The sequence below is a fragment of the Gracilinanus agilis genome, chromosome 3 (genome assembly GCF_016433145.1).
Source record: "Gracilinanus agilis isolate LMUSP501 chromosome 3, AgileGrace, whole genome shotgun sequence".
NCBI lineage: Eukaryota > Metazoa > Chordata > Mammalia > Didelphimorphia > Didelphidae > Gracilinanus > Gracilinanus agilis.
In genome coordinates this window covers 5072570-5096120 of record NC_058132.1, presented here as the reverse complement: position 1 = coordinate 5096120, position 23551 = coordinate 5072570, and the positions used below count along the sequence as shown (strand labels likewise).

Below are 23551 nucleotides of genomic sequence, written 5' to 3'. Positions count from 1 at the left end.
TTGAGTTCTCTAACCAGCCAACAATATGACTTGCTACTGACCATGGGAAAGATTTGTTTTTCCATTGACTCATGAAAAACATTGTACTAAATGATAAACGTGCTTAGAGATCAACGGCATAGATTGCTTTGTTTTGTTTTATTTTTAAGCACTTTCTCTACAAAATCACCTTCATAAGGATATAATTTCATTCTTTCTCCCAATGGCAAATTGGTTACATTTCACTGAAATTGCTAAATGACTAACTTGTGTTGCAGAGCAAGGCCTTTAAGGAGCTTCCAGACAGAAGAAGAACTTAAGTGGAGAATAAGTTCAGATCAGAAAACATGCACAGCATTGCAGTGAGTGGCCAGTGAAGGACTTTTTTTTTCAACTCTTACCTTTTGTCTTGGAGCCAATACTATGTATTGCCTCCAAGGCAGAAGACTGGTAAGGGTAGGCCATGGGGGTCAAGTGTCTTGCACCGGGTCACAGAGCTGGGAAGTGTCTGAGGCCAGATTTGAACCTAGGACCTCCTGTCTCCAGGCCTGGCTCTCAATTCACTGAGCCACCCAGCTGTCCCCACTGAAGGATGTTTTTGGAAAAGCTTGTGGTCAATGAGGGTTTGATAACAGCCTCTCCTCTGTGTGTCTAGTGACCCAGGGGTGCAAAGAGTCTGTTATCTGAGCTTCAAGAATAATGTAAACTCAATTAATGACTTGATCTCATGATTATAAACTTGATGACATGCAATTAGAGGGTTAACCAGGAATGGGGCAACTCCTCACGTGGAGAGACAACCAGTGAGAATCTGTGCTTGCCTGTGAGCATGAATGGCCAACCTTCTTGGAAGTTTGGAAATAATTTTATATCAAGTTGAGAAATTAAAAGAATGTGTTACACTGAGTAAGAAGTAGTCAGAGTTTGAGGTTGTCATTGAGTGTACCCCAAAGGCATCATATTCCTGGTTAGGATCATTTGGAATCACTGTAGGAAAAAATTTTTTTGTTTGAAATACTTGTTACCCATGAGGGAAAATATTGTTCTAAGAAAATTGGACCATTAATTCTTAAACTGCCTGTAACTAATTTTAAACCCGAGTCCTTGGAGCATTATCTAAAATCTGCAAAGGGCTTATGAATCACTAAATGGGTATGGCACAAAAGTACTAATAATGAAGTATGTAGCCCATTTCCTTAAAAAAAGATGATGGACTCAAGTTAATACATGAGGTATATTTTGAAACATGAAAAATGCCATGTCTTTATTTAAATTATATTCAGGAGAAGGATTGTGTTGCAGTGAAAAGAGGCACTCCAAGAAAGCAAAGGCTACTCTCAAGAAGTAGGGAACAGAACAAAATCTTTGATGCCTTGTTTGAATGCCAAAAACAGTATTCATTTTATTTATTTCATCTCAGAACCTGTAACAAAAAAATAAGTTCAAAAGCAATCATGAAGGAAATTATATAATGCTTAAGGATGACCTATATCATGAAATAATAGGAATATTTAGTATATATACCCACTGTGGTATGATACCTATGAGGATAGGATTAAATGAATAAGCAATGAAAATGAAAGGGAAAAGGAAAAATTGAAAGTGAATTGTCTGCTTCTATAGAGAGAGCATGCTCAGGCAGAAAATTTGGTCTGAGCTGCTAGGATTTGTGTCAAGTCACTCAGCCAGCCATTCTGAAGTCATGGTCTGAGATAGGAATGTAATAATGCCAGCCTTGCCAAAATCACACAGAGCCAATGTGATGCTTTGGGAGGCTCTTTGTTAATTAAATTGCTCTTTAGATTTGAGGTAATGGCATGTTCAAATGATGGATTGTATCCATTTAAGTTGGAAGACTTCTTACTCAAGGAAGTAGGATATAAAGCAGTTTATGTTCTGACAGTGGAATAAAGGAGATATACATGTCTATATGTACCTATTTATGCATGTTATACTTGTTTGTTTCTTTTCGAAGGAAAGATCATACCACAACTGAAGGAGACTCCAACAGAAGTGAGCCTCTCTGTGAAAGAAATGGACCTACAAAGATCCGTGAGTGATGGTCCCAGTAGCTTAGCTTGGAGAGAACATGGTGTTGAATCTCAAAATTCATCTCTTATTGAACATGAAAGAATGCACACTGAGGAAAGCTCTAGTCAACATAATCAGTGCGGAAAGACGTTTATGCACAGGGCAAGTCTTGTACAACAGAGAATTCACACTGGGGAGAAAACTTATGAATGCAATCACTGTGGAAAGACATTCACTCAGAGCTCCAGTCGTGCTGTACATCAGAGAATCCACACTGGGGAGAAACCTTTTGAATGCAATCAGTGTGGAAAGACATTCAGTTGGAGCTCCAATCTTACTGCACATCAGAGAATACACACTAGAGAGAAACTTTATGAATGCAGTCACTGTGGAGAGACATTCAGTAAGAGCTCCAGTCTTATTTGTCATCAGAGAATCCACACTGGGGAGAAACCTTATGAATGCAATCAGTGTGGAAAGACATTCAGTCGGAGCTCCAGCCTTGCTGTACATCAGAGAATCCATACTGGGGAGAAACCTTATGAATGCAATCAGTGTGGAAAGTCTTTCAGAGACAGCTCCAATTTTGCTGTGCATCAGAGAATCCACACTGGGGAAAAACCTTATGAATGCAATCAGTGTGGAAAGACATTTAGGGAGAACTCTAGTCTTGTTTGTCATCAGAGAATCCACACTGGGGAGAAACCTTATGAATGCAATCAGTGTGGAAAGACATTCAGTCGGCGCTCTCTTCTTGCTGTTCATCAGAGAATCCACACTGGGGAGAAACCTTATGAATGCAATCAGTGTGGAAAAACTTTCAGGGAAAGCTCCAATCTTGGTGTGCATCAGAGAATCCACACTGGGGAGAAACCTTTTGAATGCAATCAGTGTGGAAAGACATTCAGAGAGAGCTCCAGTCTTGCTATACATCAGAGAATCCACACTGGGGAGAAACCTTATGAATGCAATCAGTGTGGAAAGACATTCAGGACGAGCTCCAGCCTTGCTGTACATCAGAGAATGCACACTGGGGAAAAGCCTTATGAATGCAATCACTGTGGAAAGGCATTCAGGCAGAGCTCCAGTCTTGCTATACATCAGAGAATCCACACTGGAGAGAAACCTTATGAATGCAATCAGTGTGGAAAAACATTCAGGAAGAGATTCAGTCTTGCTGTACATCAGAGAATCCACACTGGGGAAAAGCCTTATGAATGCAATCACTGTGGAAAGACATTCAGGGAGAGCTCCAGTCTTGCTATACATCAGAGAATCCACACTGGAGAGAAACCTTTTGAATGCAATCAGTGTGGAAAGACATTCAATCATAGCTCCAGTCTTGTTCCACATCAGAGAATCCACACTGGGGAGAAACCTTATGAATGCAATCATTGTGGAAAGACATTCAGTCGGAGCTCCCATCTTGCTGAACATCAGAGAATCCACACTGGACAAAAAACTTATGAATGCAATCAGTGTAGAAAGATATTCAGGGAGAGCTCCAGTCTTGCTTATCATCAGAGAATCCACACTGGGGAAAAACCTTATGAATGTAATCAGTGTGGAAAGACATTCAATCATAGCTCCAGTCTTGCTCCACATCAGAGAATCCACACTGGGGAGAAACCATATGAATGCAATCACTGTGGAAAGACATTCAGTTGGAGCTCCAGTCTAGCTTATCATCAGAGAATCCATACTGGGGAGAAACCTTATGAATGCAGACAGTGTGGAAAGACATTAAGTCGGAGTTCCAATCTTGCTGCACATGAGAGGATCCACACTAGGGAGAAATCTTAATGAATGCAAGTGTTAAGAGAATTTTTGTTGATTTCTCCATTTTTAAATTTAAGAGGCAAAGGAAGGTTAAGATTTCTCAGTAAGAGACCCCCTGCTGTGCAGTTTGTCATTTGGTGACAGAAGTGTGTGCCCAAGTAAGGTTGGTATGTTGCAGGCAGTTGGAAAGGGCTTTTTGTTTCTGGGTTCCCTGGGAAGAGGAGTGTGTGGCTTGCTCTCTCTGGAACTGGGAGTTTCTATCTGATGGTTAGATACAGAGAAATGGATTTAGGGCCTTAACAGCTTTATTGGTTACTGATTAACTTCAGTAGATAGTGGGCATATTATTAGATAGAGAGTAGGACACTAGGCCAGGCCTTGGCCTGGCAGAAGATACTGCCCTCAAAGACAGATATATTTAGGGTTGTTTTTTAGAAAATTTTAGTTAGGATTGGGATCTTAAGTATAGTTATTAGCTGTTATCAGATTTCTCTCTCTTTCTTCCTTTCTATTTCCTATCTATACTTTCCTAATAATAAACCAAGCATTTTGTGTTTAAGAAAACTCTCTTCTGACTTTTGTTCACACTCCTGCTCCCCTAATTTTAATCCCTCACACAAGCAATGTGGAAAGTCATTCAAAGTGAGATCTGATCTTGCTCTACATCAGAGAATGTGGAGATCTCTTTATCATCTCTGATAAGGACAGTTTAGTTGATAAGGAAATAAGGACAGGACAAAGGAAATGTCTTTTACTTCATGCTTCCAGCTCTGGCTCCAGGAGCATGGAGTTTATTATATATATTTCAAGACTCATTTCACACAAAAGAACCCCCCCCCCGAAACTTTGCAGATGCTCAGAAGTTACAAATTATGTCACATCAAAACACAAAACATTGGCTTCAGAAAAGGCCAAGGTCAAGGCTGAATTTTGATTAGGTTCTTATCAGAAAACCAAGTTGGGGAGTATCTTGGCCTTTGCTATAACAGGCAGCAGGATTCCTTGCTGTGTTAACAGTGTTGACCCTTTAAATCCAGGCTTGATAGGAACTGAAAGCTTTTCAGTAAGGCCATAATACTTTTCAAGAAGAAATCACAAGGATCACAAAAGGGGTCAAAAGCGGAGTCTCAGATTTTTATCTATTCTCTTATTGGCTTCCCACAAGAGAATCCACACTAGGGAGAAATTTTATGAATGCAGTGTGGAAAGACATTTAACCAGAGCTCTAGTCTTGCTGCACATCAGAGAATCCACTGGGAAGAGAACTTAAGTAGATCAATATGGAAAAACAATCACAATAAGTTCCAGCCTTGCTCATCATCAGAGAATCCACGCTGGTGTGGAGAAAATTTCTCATACCAATACAAAAACTCCAAGCTACTTAGGTTTATTGAGAGGAGGCAAACTCCCATTAACTATGGGATCTTACAGTAAGGTGTGGTGGGCTTGTGGTAAGAAACTGCATTTTGAAGTGGTCCTAAGCCCTTTGAGACTCTATCTTCCAGGACTTTCCACTGCACCTATCTCTGCCACATCCCACTTCCTTTGTGGAATGTGTTAGAGGGAGAATAAAAGAGCAGAGAAGGGTGGGTTTTGGCACCATTTCCCCCGAACCTAGGGGGAGAGCTTTGGTCCCTGCTAGCTGCTGGAGATCAAAGTTTCCCTGACTTTCCTAAGCCTTTCTTTTCCTAAAACCTAAATAAATCTACCTAAATATCCCTGGAGTGTGGCTTGATTTAATTTAACTCCCTAGCCTACCTACAAGAAAAACCAGGTCACTTTCCCTGCCCATGCAGGTGGGGGACCCCAGGCTAAGCTTCCTTCTTTTCCCTATCCTCTCCTTTTTTTTCCAAAATTACACAGTCCATATGGAAAGACATTCAGTGAGAACTCTAGTCTTACTATTGTGTAATTAGAATTTTGCTCCTTATAATTCTCTTTCACATCTTCCCATGTTCCTTCTCACATGTGCTAAGGTAGGGAGGATATATTTTTGTGTAGCTCCTCTCTCTTGCTCTTTTCTGGGAACACAGTTTGTGGAGGTGGGGTGATTGCTAGTCAGGAGAATTTCACTCACCTAGCTTTTACCCAGTCTTTTATTTTTGTTCTTTTTTTCTTCTACTTCAAGTGATTATTAATAAAATTAAAAAATATTATACATGGACTTATAATCTAACACTATACATCAGAAAATTCACACGAATGAGAAACCTTATATAATCAATATTAAAAGACATTCATAGCGTGCTCCAGTCTTGTACATCAGAGAATCCACACTGGGGAGAAACCTTATAAATGCTACCAATGTGGAAAGACATTCGCATGGAGCTGCAGTCTTGCTCTCCATCAGAAAAGGCATAGACTTTCACATAGAGCTCTGACCTTGCTCAAAATAAGAAAATTCACTCTAGTATGTCATAAGCTGTACTGAGATTAGTTCCAAATGTCTATATGACTGAGACCTAAAGTGTGATGCCATAAGCACATTAAAGTGGAAGGATAGAATAGTTTTAACTTTCAGATCAATCTATTGATAAGAGAAGAATTTATGAGCAAATGCGGAATAGATAACATGATGAGATATATCAGATTATTTTTATTAAATTAAAAAATGTAAAAATAAATTCAATTCAAAGTTAAAGAGGAAAACAACAATTATCATTTGTTTTAAAACAATATGCCCAATTAAATACTTCGGTTTTTAAAAATTCTAATGACACTACAATACTTGAATTTATTATTTTATGGCATCTAGATCTAAAGAGGAATTAATTTAGTAAAGGAGTTTTGTATAAAATCATTTTAATTGGCATCATTTCATAGACAGTATTTTCTCCAAAATCCCAAAAAAGAAAAAATTAAAAGGTAACAAGTGAAATCATGGATTTAAAATATGAAATAAGATGCTTGACAGTCAAATGACTTCAGATATCTTACACAGAAAATCATCATGTGTAGTTGATTAGGTTAAGATGGTGGCAGAGTAAAAAGCAGCTGCTTTATCTCTCCTAACCCACGCATATAGGACTCCTCAAGAAGACATAAAAACAAATCCAGACGAAAGAAGGGACCCCACAGCAGGGTGCTGCATTGAAGGTATGTGGGATTGGGGCACTTCCATGCTATAAAGGGGTGAAACAGCTCTCACTAAAATGTGATCTGAGCAACCCCCTACACCACCTAAAGTGCCAAAGCCAGCGCAAGTTTGGGGCACCCATTAATTCATTGGCAGCTCACCAGGGCCTGTTCCTGAGAGCAGCAAGCCTTAAGACCCCAAGAGGCTAAAGAAGGTGTGGACTTTGAACACAGACCTTGAGCTCAGACAAGGGCGAAGGCTCGGAATCAGGCCCGGGCTAAGTTGTGGACGAAGTGGCAGATCCTCAGTGCAGGTGTGGACCGTGAGTGGGGAGCCAGTGCAGAGGGGTGCTTGACTGTGGAAGCAGCACCCTGAGACTCTTAAAGGAGCTTCAGGCAGAAGAACAAGCAAGGGAACCACCAGGAGGCTTGACCCTGAGAATAACTAGACCTGAGACTTCGGGAGCCTAACGAGCGCAGACAGATCCTCGGTGTAAGGACAAAGCTGAGAGGGCGCAGGGCTAACAATGGCAAGCCAGGATCAGGAACCCCAGAAGAAAACGATCAAGAAGAAACATTTAACACTTGACAACTTTTACATAGAAAAAATCTAGACAACAAAGCAAACAGCAGAGGAGAACAAACAAGTAAACATATCCAAACCTTCCCAAAACAATTAAAATGGGTCACAAGGTCTTTAAGAGTTCAAATCTGAGATTATGAGAAAGATGGAAGAGATCTGGCAAGAAAATAACAGTTTAAAAGGCAGAATTTCACAATTGGAAAGTGAGGCAAGTAAAACAAAGACCAGAAATGACCAGATTGAAAAGGAAAACCAAAAGATTGTAGCCAAAACCCAAAAGATTGTAGCCAAAAACCAGTCTCTAAAGGCTAGAATTGGACAATTTGAAAAAGATTCCGCCAAATCAAAAGAATTGGTAAGCAAATTGGAGACCAAAATCAAAAAGCTGGAAAACGGGACAGACCAAATCGAAAAGGAAAATCAAAAAGTTATAGCAGAAACCCAGTCTCTAAAGACAAGAATTGGACAATTAAAAGCCAATGATCTATCAAGACAGCAAGGACAAATAAAACAAAGTCAAAAGACTGATAAAATAGAGGAGATATAAAATATCTCAATGAGAAATTGACAGATCAAGAAAATGGGTCTAGAAGAGACAATATGAGAATCATTGGTCTTCCTGAAAAAGCAGAAATTAATAGAAATTTGGACTCCATACTAAAAGAAATTATTCAGCAAAACTGCCCTGAAGTTCTACAACAAGAGGGCAATATACACATTGAAAGAATCCATAGATTGCCCTCTACACTAGACCCTGAAAAGGCACCCCCAAGGAATATAATAGCTAAATTCAAGAGCTTCCAAGTAAAAGAAAAAAATTTATAAGAAGCCAGAAAGAGACAATTCAGGTATCAAGGAGCACCAATCAGGATCACACAGGTTCTGGCAGCCTCCACACTAAAAGACCTCAAGGCTAGGAATGTGATATTCAGAAAGGCAAGAGAACTGGGTCTACAACCAAGGATCACGTACCCATCAAAACTGACTATATACTTCCAAGGGAAAGTTTGGGCATTCAACAAGATAGAAGATTTCCAAGTATTTGCACAGAAAAGACCAGGACTAAATGGAAAGTTTGCTATCCAACCACAAAAACCAAAAGAAACATGAAAAGGTAAATAAGAAACAGAAGGGAAAGTAAGAAAACTCATATTTTTAAAATTTGCCTCTTTAAGGGCTTCAATAACATTTAATTATTTGTATTCCTATGTGGAGAAATGTTATGTATAATTCTTTGTAGTGAACTCTATTCACCGTTATAGTATTCACTATTATAGTAATTAGAAGAATTAGTCATAGGGAGAGGTTGGAATACTAAATGGTCTAAGATGATATGGGAGGGTGGGAAAGAGGGGGGTGAATAGGAGAGGACACCAAGAGAATCTTGAGTGAATAAGAAAAATAGGATATTCTATTACACACAAAGAGGGCATGGGAAGGGTGATGAATACTCTTATAAGAAGGAGAGGAAGAGAGCATTAAGAGGTAATATTTAAACCTTACTCTAAGTGTAATTAACCCTGACAGGGAAGAGTAGCTATATCCATTGGGATATAAAACTCTATCTAAACCTACTGAGAAAGTCAGAAGTGATAAACCAAGGGGAGCAGGGGAGTGGGGAGGTCAAAAAAGGGAGGGGAGAAGAAGGAGGAGGGAATTCATTAGGCATTAAAAATAAAAAGAGGGGAATAATAATGGAGGGGGTAGGAAGGAAAATAAATCAAGGGAGGGGACAAGGGTTACTAGCATAAAGCAAACCACTGGTTTAAAAGGAAATAGTGTAAGAAGAAGGCGTAGGACTAGGGGAGGATACAAAAATGTGAGCGAATGCACAACTTATAATTATAACTCTGAATGTGAATGGGATGAACTCGCTCATAAAACAGAAGCAAATAGCAGAGTGAATTAGAAACCAAAATCCTACCATATGTTGTCTACAAGAAACACATATGAGACGGGTGGTCATACACAGGTTTAAGGTAAAGGGTTTGAGCAAAATCTTTTGGGCTTCAAATGAGAAAAATAAGGCAGTAGTGGCTATTATGATTTCTGACAATGCCAAAGTAAAAATAGATATGATTAAAAAAGACAGGGAAGGTCATTACATCCTGATAAAAGGCAGTATAGACAATGAGGAAATAACAGTGCTCAATATGTATGCACCAAATGGCATAGCATCCAAATTCGTAAGGAGAAACTGGTAGAACTCAAGAAGGAAATAGATAGTAAAACCATACTAGTGGGAGATCTAAATATTCCTCTTTCAGATCTAGATAAACCAAACCAAAAAATAAATAAGAAAGAGGTAAGAGAGGTGAATGAAGTCCTAGAAAAATTAGATTTAATAGATATGTGGAGAAAAATAAATAGGGACAAAAAGGAATACACCTTTTCAGCTACACATGGTACATTCACAAAGACGGACATAGGACATAGAAACATTGCAAAGAAATGCAAAAGAGCAGAAATAATAAATGTAACCTTCTCAGATCATAATGCAATAAAAAAAATAATTAGTAAGGGCACCTGGACAGGAAAATCAAAAACTAATTGGAAATTAAATAATATGATTCTCCAAAACCAATTTGTCAAAGAAGAAATCATAGAAACAATCAACAATTTCATTGAAGAGAATGACAATGATGAGACATCCTACCAAACTCTGTGGGATACAGCCAAGGCAGTACTCAGGGGGAAATTTATATCCTTGAGTGCATATATTAACAAATTAGGGAGGGCAGAGATTAATGAATTGGGCGTACAACTTAAAAAAGTAGAAAGCGAGCAAATTAAAAATCCCCAGCCGAAAACTAAATGAGAAATACTAAAAATCAAGGGAGAAATTAATAAAATAGAAAGTAAAAGAACTATTGAATTAATAAATAAGACTAGAAGCTGGTATTTTGAAAAAACAGATAAAATAGACAAAGTACTGGTCAATCTAATAAAAAAAAGGAAAGAAGAAAACCAAATTGACAGTATCAAAGATGAAAAGGGAGACCTCACCTCCAATGAAGGGGAAATTAAGGCAATAATTAAAATTATTTTGCCTAATTACATGGCAATAAATATAACAATCTAGGAGATATGGATGAATACTTACAAAAATATAAATTGTCTAGATTAACAGCAGAAGAAATAGAATACCTAAATAATCCCATATCAGAAAAAGAAATTGAACAAGCCATCAAAGAACTCCATAAGAAAAAATCGCCAGGGCCTGATGGATTCACAAGTGAATTCTATCAGACATTCAAAGAGCAACTAATCCCAATACTATTCAAAGTATTTGATATGATAAGCAAAGAAGGTGTCCTACCAAATTCCTTCTATGACATAAATATGGTACTGATTCCAAAGCCAGGTAAATCAAAAACAGAGAAAGAAAACTACAGACCAATCTCCCTAATGAATATAGATGCAAAAATCTTAAATAGAATACTAGCAAAGAGTCTCCATCAAGTGATCAAGAGGATCATCTACCATGATCAGATGGGATTTATACCAGGAATGCAAGGATGGTTCAACATTAGGAAAAACATCCACATAATTGACCATATCAACAATCTAACAAACAAAAAAATCACATGATTACCTCAATAGATGCTGAAAGCCTTTGACTAAATACAGCACCCATTCCTATTGAAAACACTGGAAATTATAAGGTATAGAAGGACCTTTCCTAAAAATAATAAACAGTATATACCTAAAACCATCAACAAGCATCATATGTAATGGGGATAAATTAGAAGCCTTCCCAATAGGATGCCCCCTATCACCTCTATTATTCAACATTGTACTAGAAAAACTAGCAGTAGCAATTAGAGAAGGAAAAAAATTGAAGGTATCAAAATAGGCAATGAGGAGACTAAGCTATCACTCTTTGCAGATGATATGATGGTCTACTTAAAAGATCCTAAAGAATCAACTAAGAAGCTTGTAGAAATAATCAACAACTTTAGCAAAGTTGCAGGATACAAAATAAATGCACATAAATCATCAACATTTCTATATATTTCCAACACATCACAGCAGCAAGAGGCAGAAAGAGAAACATTAAGAATCACCCTAAACAGTATAAAATACTTAGGAATCCATCTACCAATACAAACACAGGAATTATACGAAAACAACTACAAAACACTTTCCAATCAATTAAAACTAGATCTAAACAATTGGAAAAACATTGATTGCTCATGGGTAGGATGAACCAACATAATAAAAATGACCATTCTACCCAAATTAATTTACCTATTTAGCACCATACCTATCAAACTACCAAAAAACTTTTTTACCGAATTAAGAAAAACTATAACAAAGTTCATTTGGAATAACAAAAGATCAAGAATATTAAGGGAAATTATGAAAAAAATGTGAAGGAAGGGGGCCTAGCAGTACCAGATATTAAACTATACTACAAAGCAGCAGTCATCAAAAAACTATGGTACTGGCTAAGAGACAGAAGGGAGGATCAGTAGAATAGACTTGGGATAAGTGACATCAGCAAGACAGTGTATGATAAACCCAAAGAGCCCAACTTTTGGGACGCGAATCCACTATTTGACAAAAACTGCTAGGAAATTTGGAAAACAATAGGTTTAGATCAACATCTCACACCCTACACCAAGATAAATTCAGAATGGGTGAATGACTTAAATATAAAGAAAGAAACTGTAAGCAAATTAGGTGAACACAGAATAGTATACTTGTCAGATCTCTGGGAAAGGAAAGATTTTAAAACCAAACAAGAGTTAGAGAAAATTACAAAATGTAAAATAAATAATTTTGATTATATTAAATTAAAAAGTTTTTGTACAAACGAAAACAATGTAGCCAAGATCAGAAGGGAAACAACAAATTGGGAAAAAATCTTTGTAACAAAGTACTCTGACAGGGGTCTAATTACTCAAATATACAAGGAGTTAAATCAATTGTATAAAAAATCAAGTCATTCTCCAATTGATAAATGGGCAAGAGACATGAATAGGCAATTTTCAGAGAAAGAAATCAAAAGTATCAATAAGCACATGAGAAAGTGTTCTAAATCTCTAATAATTAGAGAAATGCAAATCAAAACAACTCTGAGGTATCACCTCACACCTAGAAGATTGGCTAAAATGAATAGAAGGGGAGAATAATGAATATTGGAGGGGATGTGGCAAAATTGGGACACTAATGCATTGCTGGTGGAGTTGTGAACTGATCCAACCATTCTGGCTGGCAATTTGGAACTATGCCCAAAGAGATCATAGATAAACAGACTGGCACGAAAATATTTATAGGTGCACTTTTTGTGGTGGCAAAAACTGGAAAGTGAGGGTATGCCCTTCAATTGGGGAATGGCTGAACAAATTGTATTATATGCTGGTGATGGAATATTATTGTGCTCAAAGGAATATTAAACTGGAGGAATTCCATGTGAACTGAAAAGACCTCCAGGAATTGATGCAGAGCAAAAGGAGCAGAGGCAGAAGAACATTGTACACAGAGGCTGATACACTGTGGTAAAATCAAATGTAATGGACTTCTGTACTAGCAGAAATGCAATTACCCAGGACAATTCTGAGGGACTTATGAGAAACAACGGTACCCACATTCAGAGGAAGAACTGCAGGAGAGGAAACACAGAAGAAAAGCAACTGCTTGAACACATGGGTTGAGGCAGACATGATTGGGGTTGTAGACTTGAAACTACAACACCAACGCAACTATCAATAATTTGGAAATAAGTCTTGATCAATGACACATGTTAGAATCATATAACCATGTTAACTTTTCTAAAAAATAAATTTTAATAAATTTTAAAAACAAACAAACAAATAAATAAATATTTTTAAAAAGGAAAAGAAAGAAAATCACCATGCATCTATCAGCTTGACAGTCTGGACTGATTATACTCAGAGACCCGTGTAACTTAATCACATGTCACATTTTAAGCCTATTTTTCATTAAGGTCTGTGCTACCAATACAAGGTCAAATATAATTATCCTAATAAGAAAACATGTGAATTAAGTAATAATACATTATAACTTATTTTAAGACAGTCCCATCCAATCTGGATTCACAAGTATAAATGGTACCCTCCAGAATCTTTTCTTAAGAGACATTTGCTGCCAGCTCCTCAAATGAAAGGGACCTCTATTTTCAGTTTGTCTGGCTGCCCAAGTTTTATGGCAGTCTTCCTCCTCTGAAGAAGGAGGGTCTGAATCAAAGGGCAGGCAGTCTTTTAGCTCCCTTTTGGCATAGTTCCAAATTGCAACTAGACTGACTGGATCAATACACAACTCCACCAGCAATGCGTTAATATCCCAATTTTGCCACATCCCCTCCAAAATTTATTAGTTTCCTTTGCTGTCTTATTAGCCAGTATGGTAGAAACTAGTTATAGAACCATATCCTACACCTTATACCAACATAAGTTAAGATTGGGCATATGATTTAAATATAAAGGATGATATTATGAGTAAGTTAAAGGAACATAAAATAGTTTACCTGTCAGATCTATGGAGAAGGGAAGAATCAATGACTAAGCAAGAGTTAGAGAATATTACAAAATGTAAAATGAATAATTTTGAATATATTAAAAATGTTTTGTACAAACAAAAAAATGTAACCAAGATTAGAAGAGAAACAACTGGGAAAAAATTATAACCAATTTCTCTGATAAAGGTCTCATTTCTAAAATATAGAGAACTAATACAAATTAATAAGAATACAAGTCATCCCCTAGTTGACAAATGGCCAAAGAATATGAACAAGCAATTTTCAACTGAAGAAATCAAACCCATCAATAACCATATGAAAAAGTGTTCTAAATTACTCTTGATTAGAGAAATGCAATTTAAAACAACTCCAGGATACCACCTCACACCTAATAGATTGGCAACATGACAATAAAAGAAAGATATTAAATTGGATGTGGCAAAATGAGGCCACGTGCATTGTTGGTGGAGTCATGAACTGATCTAACCATTCTGGACAGCAATTTGGAACTCTACCTAGTGGGCTATAAAACACACACCCTTTGATCCAGTATCTGTACCAAGGAAAGATAAAAAAAGATGGAAAGCACCTACTTATACAAAACTATTTATAGCGGTTCTTTTTGCTGTGGCAAAAAAATTGGAAATTAAAGAGATGTCCACTGTTTGGGGAATGGCTAAAAAAGTTGTGGTATATGATGGTGATGGACTACTACTGAGGTATAAGAAGTGACGAATAGGAGGATCTCATAAAAAGCTGGAAAGATCTCCATGAACTGATGCAGAGTGAGATAAGCAGAACCAGGGGAACATTGTACCCAATAACAGCAACATTGTGGAATGATCAGCTTTGTGTCCGTGTGTCTGTCTGTTGTCTCCCTCCCCCACTGCCCTGTGAGCTCCTGGAGGGCCAGGAGTGACTTTAGTCTCGTTTCTCTGTTTTGACATTTTATATTTCATCCACAAGTTATGTTTTCTCTTTTATTTGGATTTTTCCATGTTTTTGTATTTCTTTTGCCAATTGATTCATACACCTCCATAACTTACCCTTGTATCCTTAGCTGATCTGGGTGTTTGTCACTATCCTCCTCAGGGAGGAATAGGTTATTATTCTCCTCAGGGAGGTTTGTACTCTTATCCTATAATGCGAAAGTTTAAATTCTTTTGAGAGTCATTTCAGGATAAGAAACTTAAAGTGAACTATTTGGAGAAGGTACCATGAAGATGACTGCAGAGACCCTACACTGCATCAAGAAGATCCAGAATGAACTTTGAGGTGCAGTTGGCTGAACTGTGGTGTGTTGAATGTATTTGTTTTGAATGTACATTCTTAGGCTGAAAGGGACTGCTCCCTAATTGGCTTTTTGTCAATGTGCCTAGCAATCATTGGATCATTGGTCTTGTCCTCTTTTCTTTTTATCCCCAAATCACTGTAATTTGAGTAATTAATTTACTGTAATAAGTTGGTTACGCCTCTCCCCACCTGACAGGCTTTGCTGGACTGAGCCTGTCAGCTGTCTCCTTTCAACAGCTGCCCAGGCAGGGAACCACTGAGAAGTTGTACGTGTAGTCAACTTCTCTAGTTCCTCAACCTGGAGTTGGAATGAATATTGATATGGGCTATTGGTGCACTGATTAGATAACGCTATGGATCTGACTGTGTGACTGTCCCTTCCCAAGGGCTTTAGATATATTCACCACTCAGGAAAGGTACTTCAATCTTTGACTTTGTAACAAACAATTATTTTTAATTCTGGCTTTACAGGGTTAGGAACAAGGGAAAGGATGGAGGATTTGGGAATCTTATTGCTGATCATCTAAATAAATGATCAAAGCTATAGAGGTTGCTATATCAGGTAGTCTAGAGATTCTTTACCCTCTCACTAACTCTGGCTTGACTTGGCCGGAGCCAAACCAAAGTTTAGGGAAGGCTTTCTTTCCTGACTTCTGGAGAGAGATTAATTCTAGTCAAGGGTTAACAAGCCCTGCCTGATGTTCAGCCAGGCACAGGAGAAACATTTAGGGTGATAAGCTAGACTACTTACTCTGCCCTCTTTCACATTGTTCTATGTTACTGTCTCCACCTATTTTGTAAATAAAAGCTATTGAAAGTCATTTTGACTTGAGCTATAATATTTTAAATCGGCAACAACCATATTATTTATAATTTTCATATATTTTAGTCAAACCATTAATTTTTAACCCTTACAAACTGAGGTGGGGTAGGGGAAGAGGAGGGCCATGAGTAAGGAGGAAATTGGAGAACTAGGAGGGGAGGATTTATTCTCCCACTTCTTCAAATACCTTCTCCCCCCACCCCATGTCTTCACACATGTCAAAGACCTCACATGTAAGCACGGGAGTTGGGAAGAAGAGAAAGGATGGAGGCAGCCACTCAGATCTGTTGAGAATGAAAAGAGAACAACCTGGATGTCTGCAAACAATAGCCACCAGAATACTGACTGCCTGATAAATATGGCTCAAATGGTCCTCCAAGACCAGACTGAGTAATGGTGGTAGAGAGAGAGTCTAGAAATAAGGATGGTGAAGGAGGATCACGCGCCTCCTATCTGCCTCAGGGGACCCTGATTCCAAGTGCAGCCCTTCATTCAGACATCACAAACCCTCCCCAAACCCATGCAAACCAAAGCCTTTCCCACCCAGTGCACTGCCCCCTGAAGAAAGGCAAATCCTCCAATAAAGTGTTCATTTCTGATAAGGAAGGTCCATTTCAATCTCTTCAGCTGACGGGTTGCAGTCCACTAAAATGAATTTTTTTCATTCTGTTTCAGCCCCTTGGGCTGGACAACATAACTCCATCTTAATAGGACAGAGAAATCGTTATCTGGGTGCCTCCACCTCCAATGGGGAAGCTTCCATAAAAGAGGTCAGGAACTGAGATTTTCCATGCTAAGGGGAAAGCATTAACAACCACCCTGGCCTCTTTCCCAACCCTAGGAGATGCTCCCAGCATGTACAGTCCATTCCAGGTTCTGCTATACTACCCAGAAGGCCACCCAGGTCCTAAAGACAAGAAGAACCAACAAACTGATGTTTGTGGGAATCATGAGCTTGGAGTGAGGTCACAGGGCTGGTAGAAGATGAAGCCCAGCCACAGAACCCAGAGGAGGAGATCTGTGTCCCATGGAGTTAGTGGGCAGTGACCCAAATAGAAGTGAACTGCTGATTGATGTGCGTCCTAAGCACTATCTGACTTCGTGAACTGGTTCTTCTTCACTCCAGAACAAGGCACATATAGATTAGGATTCAGACATTATGATTATAAAAACTTAACACACACCCTCCTGAAGAAAAATTTTAAATAACACATTACTACCCTGAAAAGGTCAGCCAAGGATGCATGGCTAAGTGAGTCACGGGGGTGCATGAAATCAATTGGCAAAAGAAATAATAAAAAATAAAAAGAATAAAATTCAAAAAAAGGAGAAAAATTAACTTGTGAATGAAATGTAAAATGTGCAAAAAAATGTAAGGAAAATAAACTTAGGCCTTTGAATCAAGGCCTAATTAAATTGATTTGAGCAGTTTGCAATTACCCATTCGGGGCCAGGACTACAGAAAAATTGCCATTTTCTCTCTATATATAGAGGAATAAGGGAAATGCCTTTCTTTGATCTGATTTTTCTCTGCACCTTCTCAGGGAATGAGCCATTAAATGATAGCCAATCTTAGGTGCTTCAGTAGGAATTTAAGTTGAGGGGACCCACATCCTCTAAAGTTTTAGAAAAGACTGGGACTCCAGGACTCAAACCCCAATTTTTCAAGCCCTTCAAGTATTGGCATAGAACTCCTGCAATTCATGCAGATTCTCAGTCAAATCTCTGTAACCATGTGGCTCGACACTTCTGGAATCAGACAGAGAGGCATTAAATCACAATCCCATAGTCTCAAGGCTCTTCAGGTATTTGCATTAAGCTTATATCACTGTAAAATAACAAAAAAATAATGATTACATATGTACTTCCAGTACAAGATGAGAAAAAGGAAAAATCAATTGCTCTAATTAAAAAAATGTTTTAAAAATCAAATATATATATATGTATATGTATATATATATATAGAGAGAGAGCTTAGAACTAGTGAAAGGTTTTGTTACTTGAAAATGAGATTTTCTATGAGTATAATAGCAGAGTCACAATGCGCATTCAAATAGAGCACCCTAATTTCTAATAACACATTTTAAAACAATAAACAATGATGTTCAAAAATCATATACTTGTTCCAACTTGTAAACCTTGGCTAAGAGTTTCTCAACAAATTCTATTACTGCTTCCATTTAAAAACCTGATATTAAAAAAATCTTCTGGTCTAATTACCTCAAGAATTCTAGATTCTTCTGATAAAATAGGCTAAAACATAGACTAACATCAAAAAATATATATAAGACAACAATTCTTCACAATAAAATATATAAAGCTTATCCTTTAAGACCACAATTCTTTAAAATAAATTCATAAAACCTTTTATTTATACAGAAGGGTACTAGGCATCTAAAATAAATTTTTAAAAGACCTCTCACAAGATTAAAGTTTAAATCTCAAGGCAGGCATCAAACTCTCCAAGATTCTATACAATTACCAAAACAGAATAAAACTTAAAAGACATGTGCTCCTATAAATCCAGTATACATAAGGCAATTTACAACTTTAAAAATGTGTAAGATGGCATTGTTGTTGATTACAGCAAAAACGAAACCTGAGAAGTTCCGGGTTAAGATGGCGGCAGAGTAAGAAGCAGCTCTTAACCTCTCCTGACCAAAACACACAAAACTGCTCAAGGGGACATAAAAACAAGTCCAGATGAACGGAGGAACCCCACAACAGGGTACAGTGTGGAAGGTACGTGGAATCGGGACATTTCCATGCTATAAAGGGGTGAAACAGCTCTCACTAAATCGTGGGCTGAGCAACCACCCCACCCCTACCCCCTCCACACACAACACCTACAGTGCCAAAGCCAGCTAAAAAGAAATACAGCAAGTTTGGGGCACCCATCGAGTCATTGGCATCTCCGGGGCCTGTTCCTGAGAGCAGCAAGATTTAGGACTCCAAAAAGCTAACAAACGCACACAAAATTTGAGCGCGGGAGCAGGGTGCCAAGAGCGGATGCAGGGCGCAGAGCGCGGGCTCAGGGCACAGAGGGCGGGCTCAGAGCGCAGGCACGGGCAGAGGCGTGGGTGGACGCAGACACAGCCACAAGCTAAAGCTCTGAAACCCTGAGTGGGGAACCAGTGCAGATGGGTATACGCCTGTAGAAGCAGCGCCCTGAGACTTGTAAAGAAACCTCCAGCAGATGATCAAGCAAGGGGGTCCACCAAGGGGCTTGACCGCGGACAGACCCTGAGCGAGAGGATAAACCTGAGAAGCTGCTGGGCTAACGATGGCTACCCAGTCTCAGGAAGTTCAGAAGAGAAAGATTAACAACAAGAAAAAGAAGTCTTTAACACTCGACAACTTTTACACAGAGAAAATCCAGACAACCGAGCAAACAGAGGAGGAGAACAAATAAGCATCCGGACCCTCCTCAAATAAGGAAAACTCCTCACAAGCTATGGAAGAGTTCAAAACTGAGATTTTGAGGAAAATGGAAGAGATCTGGCAAGAAAATAACAGTTTAAAAGATAGAATCTTGCAATTGGAAAGTGAGGCTCAGAAACCAAATGAACTGATAAGCAAATTGAACACCAGAAATGACCAGATTGAAAAGGAATACCAGAAGATTATAGCCAAAAACCAGAAGATTATAGCCGAAAACCAATCCCTAAAGGCTAGAATTGAGCAATTAGAAGCTAATGATCTCTCAAGACAACAAGAACAAATAAAACAAAGTCAAAAGACTGAAAAAATAGAAGGAAACATGAAATATCTCAATGAGAAAGTGACAGACCAAGAAAACCGGTCTAGAAGAGACAACTTGAGAATCATTGGTCTTCCAGAAAAACCAGAAATTAATAGAAACTTGGACTCCATACTAACAGAAATAATTCAGCAAAATTGTCCTGAAGTCCTACAACAAGAGGGCAATATAGAGATTGAAAGGATCCATAGAACACCCGCGACATTCGATCAAGAAAAGAAAACACCCAGGAATATAATTGCCAAATTCAAGAGTTTCCAAGCAAAAGAAAAAATCTTACAAGAAGCAAGAAAGAGACAATTCAAATATCAAGGAGCCCCAATCAGGATCACACAGGATCTGGCAGCCTCCACGCTAAAAGATCGCAAGGCTTGGAATATGATATTAAGAAAGGCAAGAGAGCTGGGCCTGCAACCACGGATCAACTACCCATCAAAATTGACTATATATTTCCAGGGGAAAGTATGGGCATTCAACAAAATTGAAGAATTCCAGGTATCTGCACAGAAAAGACCAGGGCTAAATGGAAAGTTTGATATCCAATCACAAAAATCGAGAGAAACATGAAAAGGCAAATAAGATACAGAGGGGAAAGAAAGAAAACTCATAATTTTTAAATTTGCCTTTTTAAGGGCCTCAGTGAGATCTAATTATCTGTATTCCTATGTAGAGAAATGTTATGTATAATTCTCTGTAGTGAACTCTATTCACTATTATAGTAATCAGAAGAATAATTCACAGGGTGAGGGTGGAACACTAAATAATCTAAGATGACATGGGGGATGGGAAAGAGGGGGGTTGAATAGCAGGGGACACCAAGAGAAACTTGAGTGAATAAGAAAAATAGGATATTCTATTACACACAAAGAGGGCATGGGAAGGAGAGGGGACAAATACTATTATAAGAAGGAGAGGAAGAGAGCATTAAGAGGTAATAATCAAACCTTACTCTCAGTGTAATCAACCCTGAGAGGGAAGAGTAGCTATACTATCCATTGGGACATAAAACTCTTATCTAACCCTTCTGAGAAAGTCAGAAGTGATAAACCAAGGGGAGCAGGGGAGTGGGGAGGTCAAGAAAAGGGAGGGGAGAAGAAGGGGAAGGCAATTCATAAGGCCTTTAAAAACAAAAAGAGGGGGAAAAATAAGGGAGGGGTTAGAAAGGGAAGTTAATCAAGGGAGGGGATAAGGGATAGCGGCTTAAAGCAAACCACAGGTTTAAAAGGAAATAGTATAAGAAAAAGGGGGTAGGAATAGGGGAGGATACGAAAATGTCAACAAATGCACAACTGATGATTATAACTCTGAATGTGAATGGGATGAACTCGCTCATAAAACAGAAGCAAATAGCAGAGTGGATTAGAAACCAAAATCCTACCATATGTTGTCTACAAGAAACACATATGAGACGGGTGGACATACACAAGTTTAAGGTTCAGGGCTTGAGCAAAATCTTTTGGGCGTCAAATAAGAAAAAGAAGGCAGGAGTGGCTATTATGATTTCTGACAATGCCAAAGTAAAAATAGATATGATTAAAAAAGACAGGGAAGGTCATTACATCCTGATTAAAGGCAGTATAAACAATGAGGAAATAACACTGCTCAATATGTATGCACCAAGTGGCATAGCATCCAAATTCATAAAGGAGAAACTGGCAGAGCTCAAGAAGGAAATAGATAGTAAAACCACACTAGTGGGAGATCTAAATATTCCTCTGTCAGATCTAGATAAATCAAACTGAAAAATAAATAAGAAAGAGATAAGAGAGGTGAATGAAGTCCTAGAAAAATTAGATTTAATTGATATGTGGAGAAAAATAAATAGGGACAAAAAGGAATACACCTTCTTTTCAGCTGCACATGGCACATTCACAAAGATTGACCATGTTATAGGGCATAGAATCATTGCAAAGAAATGCAAAAGAGCAGAAATAATAAATGTAACCTTCTCAGATCATAATGCAATAAAAATAATAATTAGTAAGGGCACCTGGACAGGAAAATCAAAAACTATTTGGAAATTAAATAATATGATTCTCCAAAACCAATTTGTCAAAGAAGGAATCATAGAAACAATCAACAATTTTATTGTGGGATGCAGCCAAGGCAGTACTCAGGGAGAAATTTATATCCTTGAGTGCATATATTAACAAATTAAGGAGGGCAGAGATCAATGAATTGGGCATGCAACTCAAAAAATTAGAAAGCGAGCAAATTAAAAATCCCCAGATGAAAACTAAATTAGAAATACTAAAAACCAAGGGAGAAATTAATAAAATTGAAAGTAAAAGAACTATTGAATTAATAAATAAGACTAGAAGCTGGTGTTTTGAAAAAACAGATAAAATAGACAAAGTACTGGTCAATCTAATAAAAAAAGGAAAGAAGAAAACCAAATTGACAGTATCAAAGATGAAAAGGGAGACCTCACCTCTAATGAAGGGGAAATTAAGGCAATCATTAAAAACTATTTTGCCTAATTATATGGCAATAAATATAACTATTTAGGAGATATGGACGAATATTTACAAAAATATAAACTGCCTAGATTAACAGCAGAAGAAATAGAATACCTAAATAATCCCACATCAGAAAAAGAAATTGAACAAGCCATCAAAGAACTCCCTAAGAAAAAATCGCCAGGGCCTGACTGATGCACAAGTGAATTCTATCAGACATTCAAAGAGCAACTAATCCCAATACTATACAAAATATTTGATATGATAAACAAAGAAGGAGTCCTACGAAATTCCTTTTATGACACTAATATGGTACTGATTCCAAAGCCAGGGAGACCAAAAACAGAGAAAGAAAACTACAGACCAATCTCCCTAATGAACATAGATGCAAAAATCTTAAATAGAATATTAGCAAAGGGACTCCAGCAAGTAATTAAGAAGATCATCCACCATGATCACGTGGGATTTATACCAGGAATGCAAGGTTGGTTCAACATTAGGAAAACCATCCACATAATTGACTATATCAACAGTCTAACAAACAAAAATCATATGATTATCTTAATAGATGCTGAAAAAGCCTTTGACAAAATACAGCATCCATTCCTATTGAAAACACTGAAAAGTATAGGAATAGAAGGACCTTTCCTAAAAATAATAAACAGTATATACCTAAAACCATCAACAAACATCATATGCAATGGGGATAAATTAGAAGCCTTCCCAATAAGATCAGGAGTAAAACAAGGATGCCCATTGTCACCTCTATTATTCAACATAGTACTAGAAACACTAGCAGTTGCAATTAGAGAATAAAAAGAAATTGAAGGTATCAAAATAGGCAAGGAGGAGACTAAGCTATCACTCTTTGCAGATGATATGATGGTCTACTTAAAAAATCCTAGAGAATCAACTAAGAAGCTGGTAGAAATAATCAACAACTTTAGCAAAGTTGCAGGATACAAAATAAATGCACATAAATCATCAGCATTTCTATACATTTCCAACACACTAGAGCAGCAAGAAGTAGAAAGAGAAACACCATTCAAAATCACCCTAGACAATATAAAATACTTAGGAAACTATCTACCAAAACAAACACAGCAATTAAAGAAAACAAGTACAAAACACTTTCCAAACAAATAAAACTGGATCTAAACAATTGGAAAGCCATTGATTACTCATGGGTAGGACGAGCTAACATAATAAAAATAAGAATTCTACCCAAATTAATTTACCTATTTAGCGCCATACCTATCAAGCTACCAAAAAACTTCTTTACTGA

General features: G+C 37.8%; 1 protein-coding gene across 1 annotated transcript in view; it reads left to right on the top strand.

Moving 5' to 3' along the window:
• The window catches only part of LOC123239471 (zinc finger protein 658B-like), a 120903-nt gene that overhangs the window by 10879 nt on the left and 86473 nt on the right, over positions 1-23551 (top strand). Inside the window, exon 5 of the mRNA XM_044666748.1 lies at positions 1955-3757. Coding sequence (XP_044522683.1) covers positions 1955-3757 — 1803 coding nt within the window. The remainder of the gene's footprint in view (positions 1-1954; positions 3758-23551) is intronic.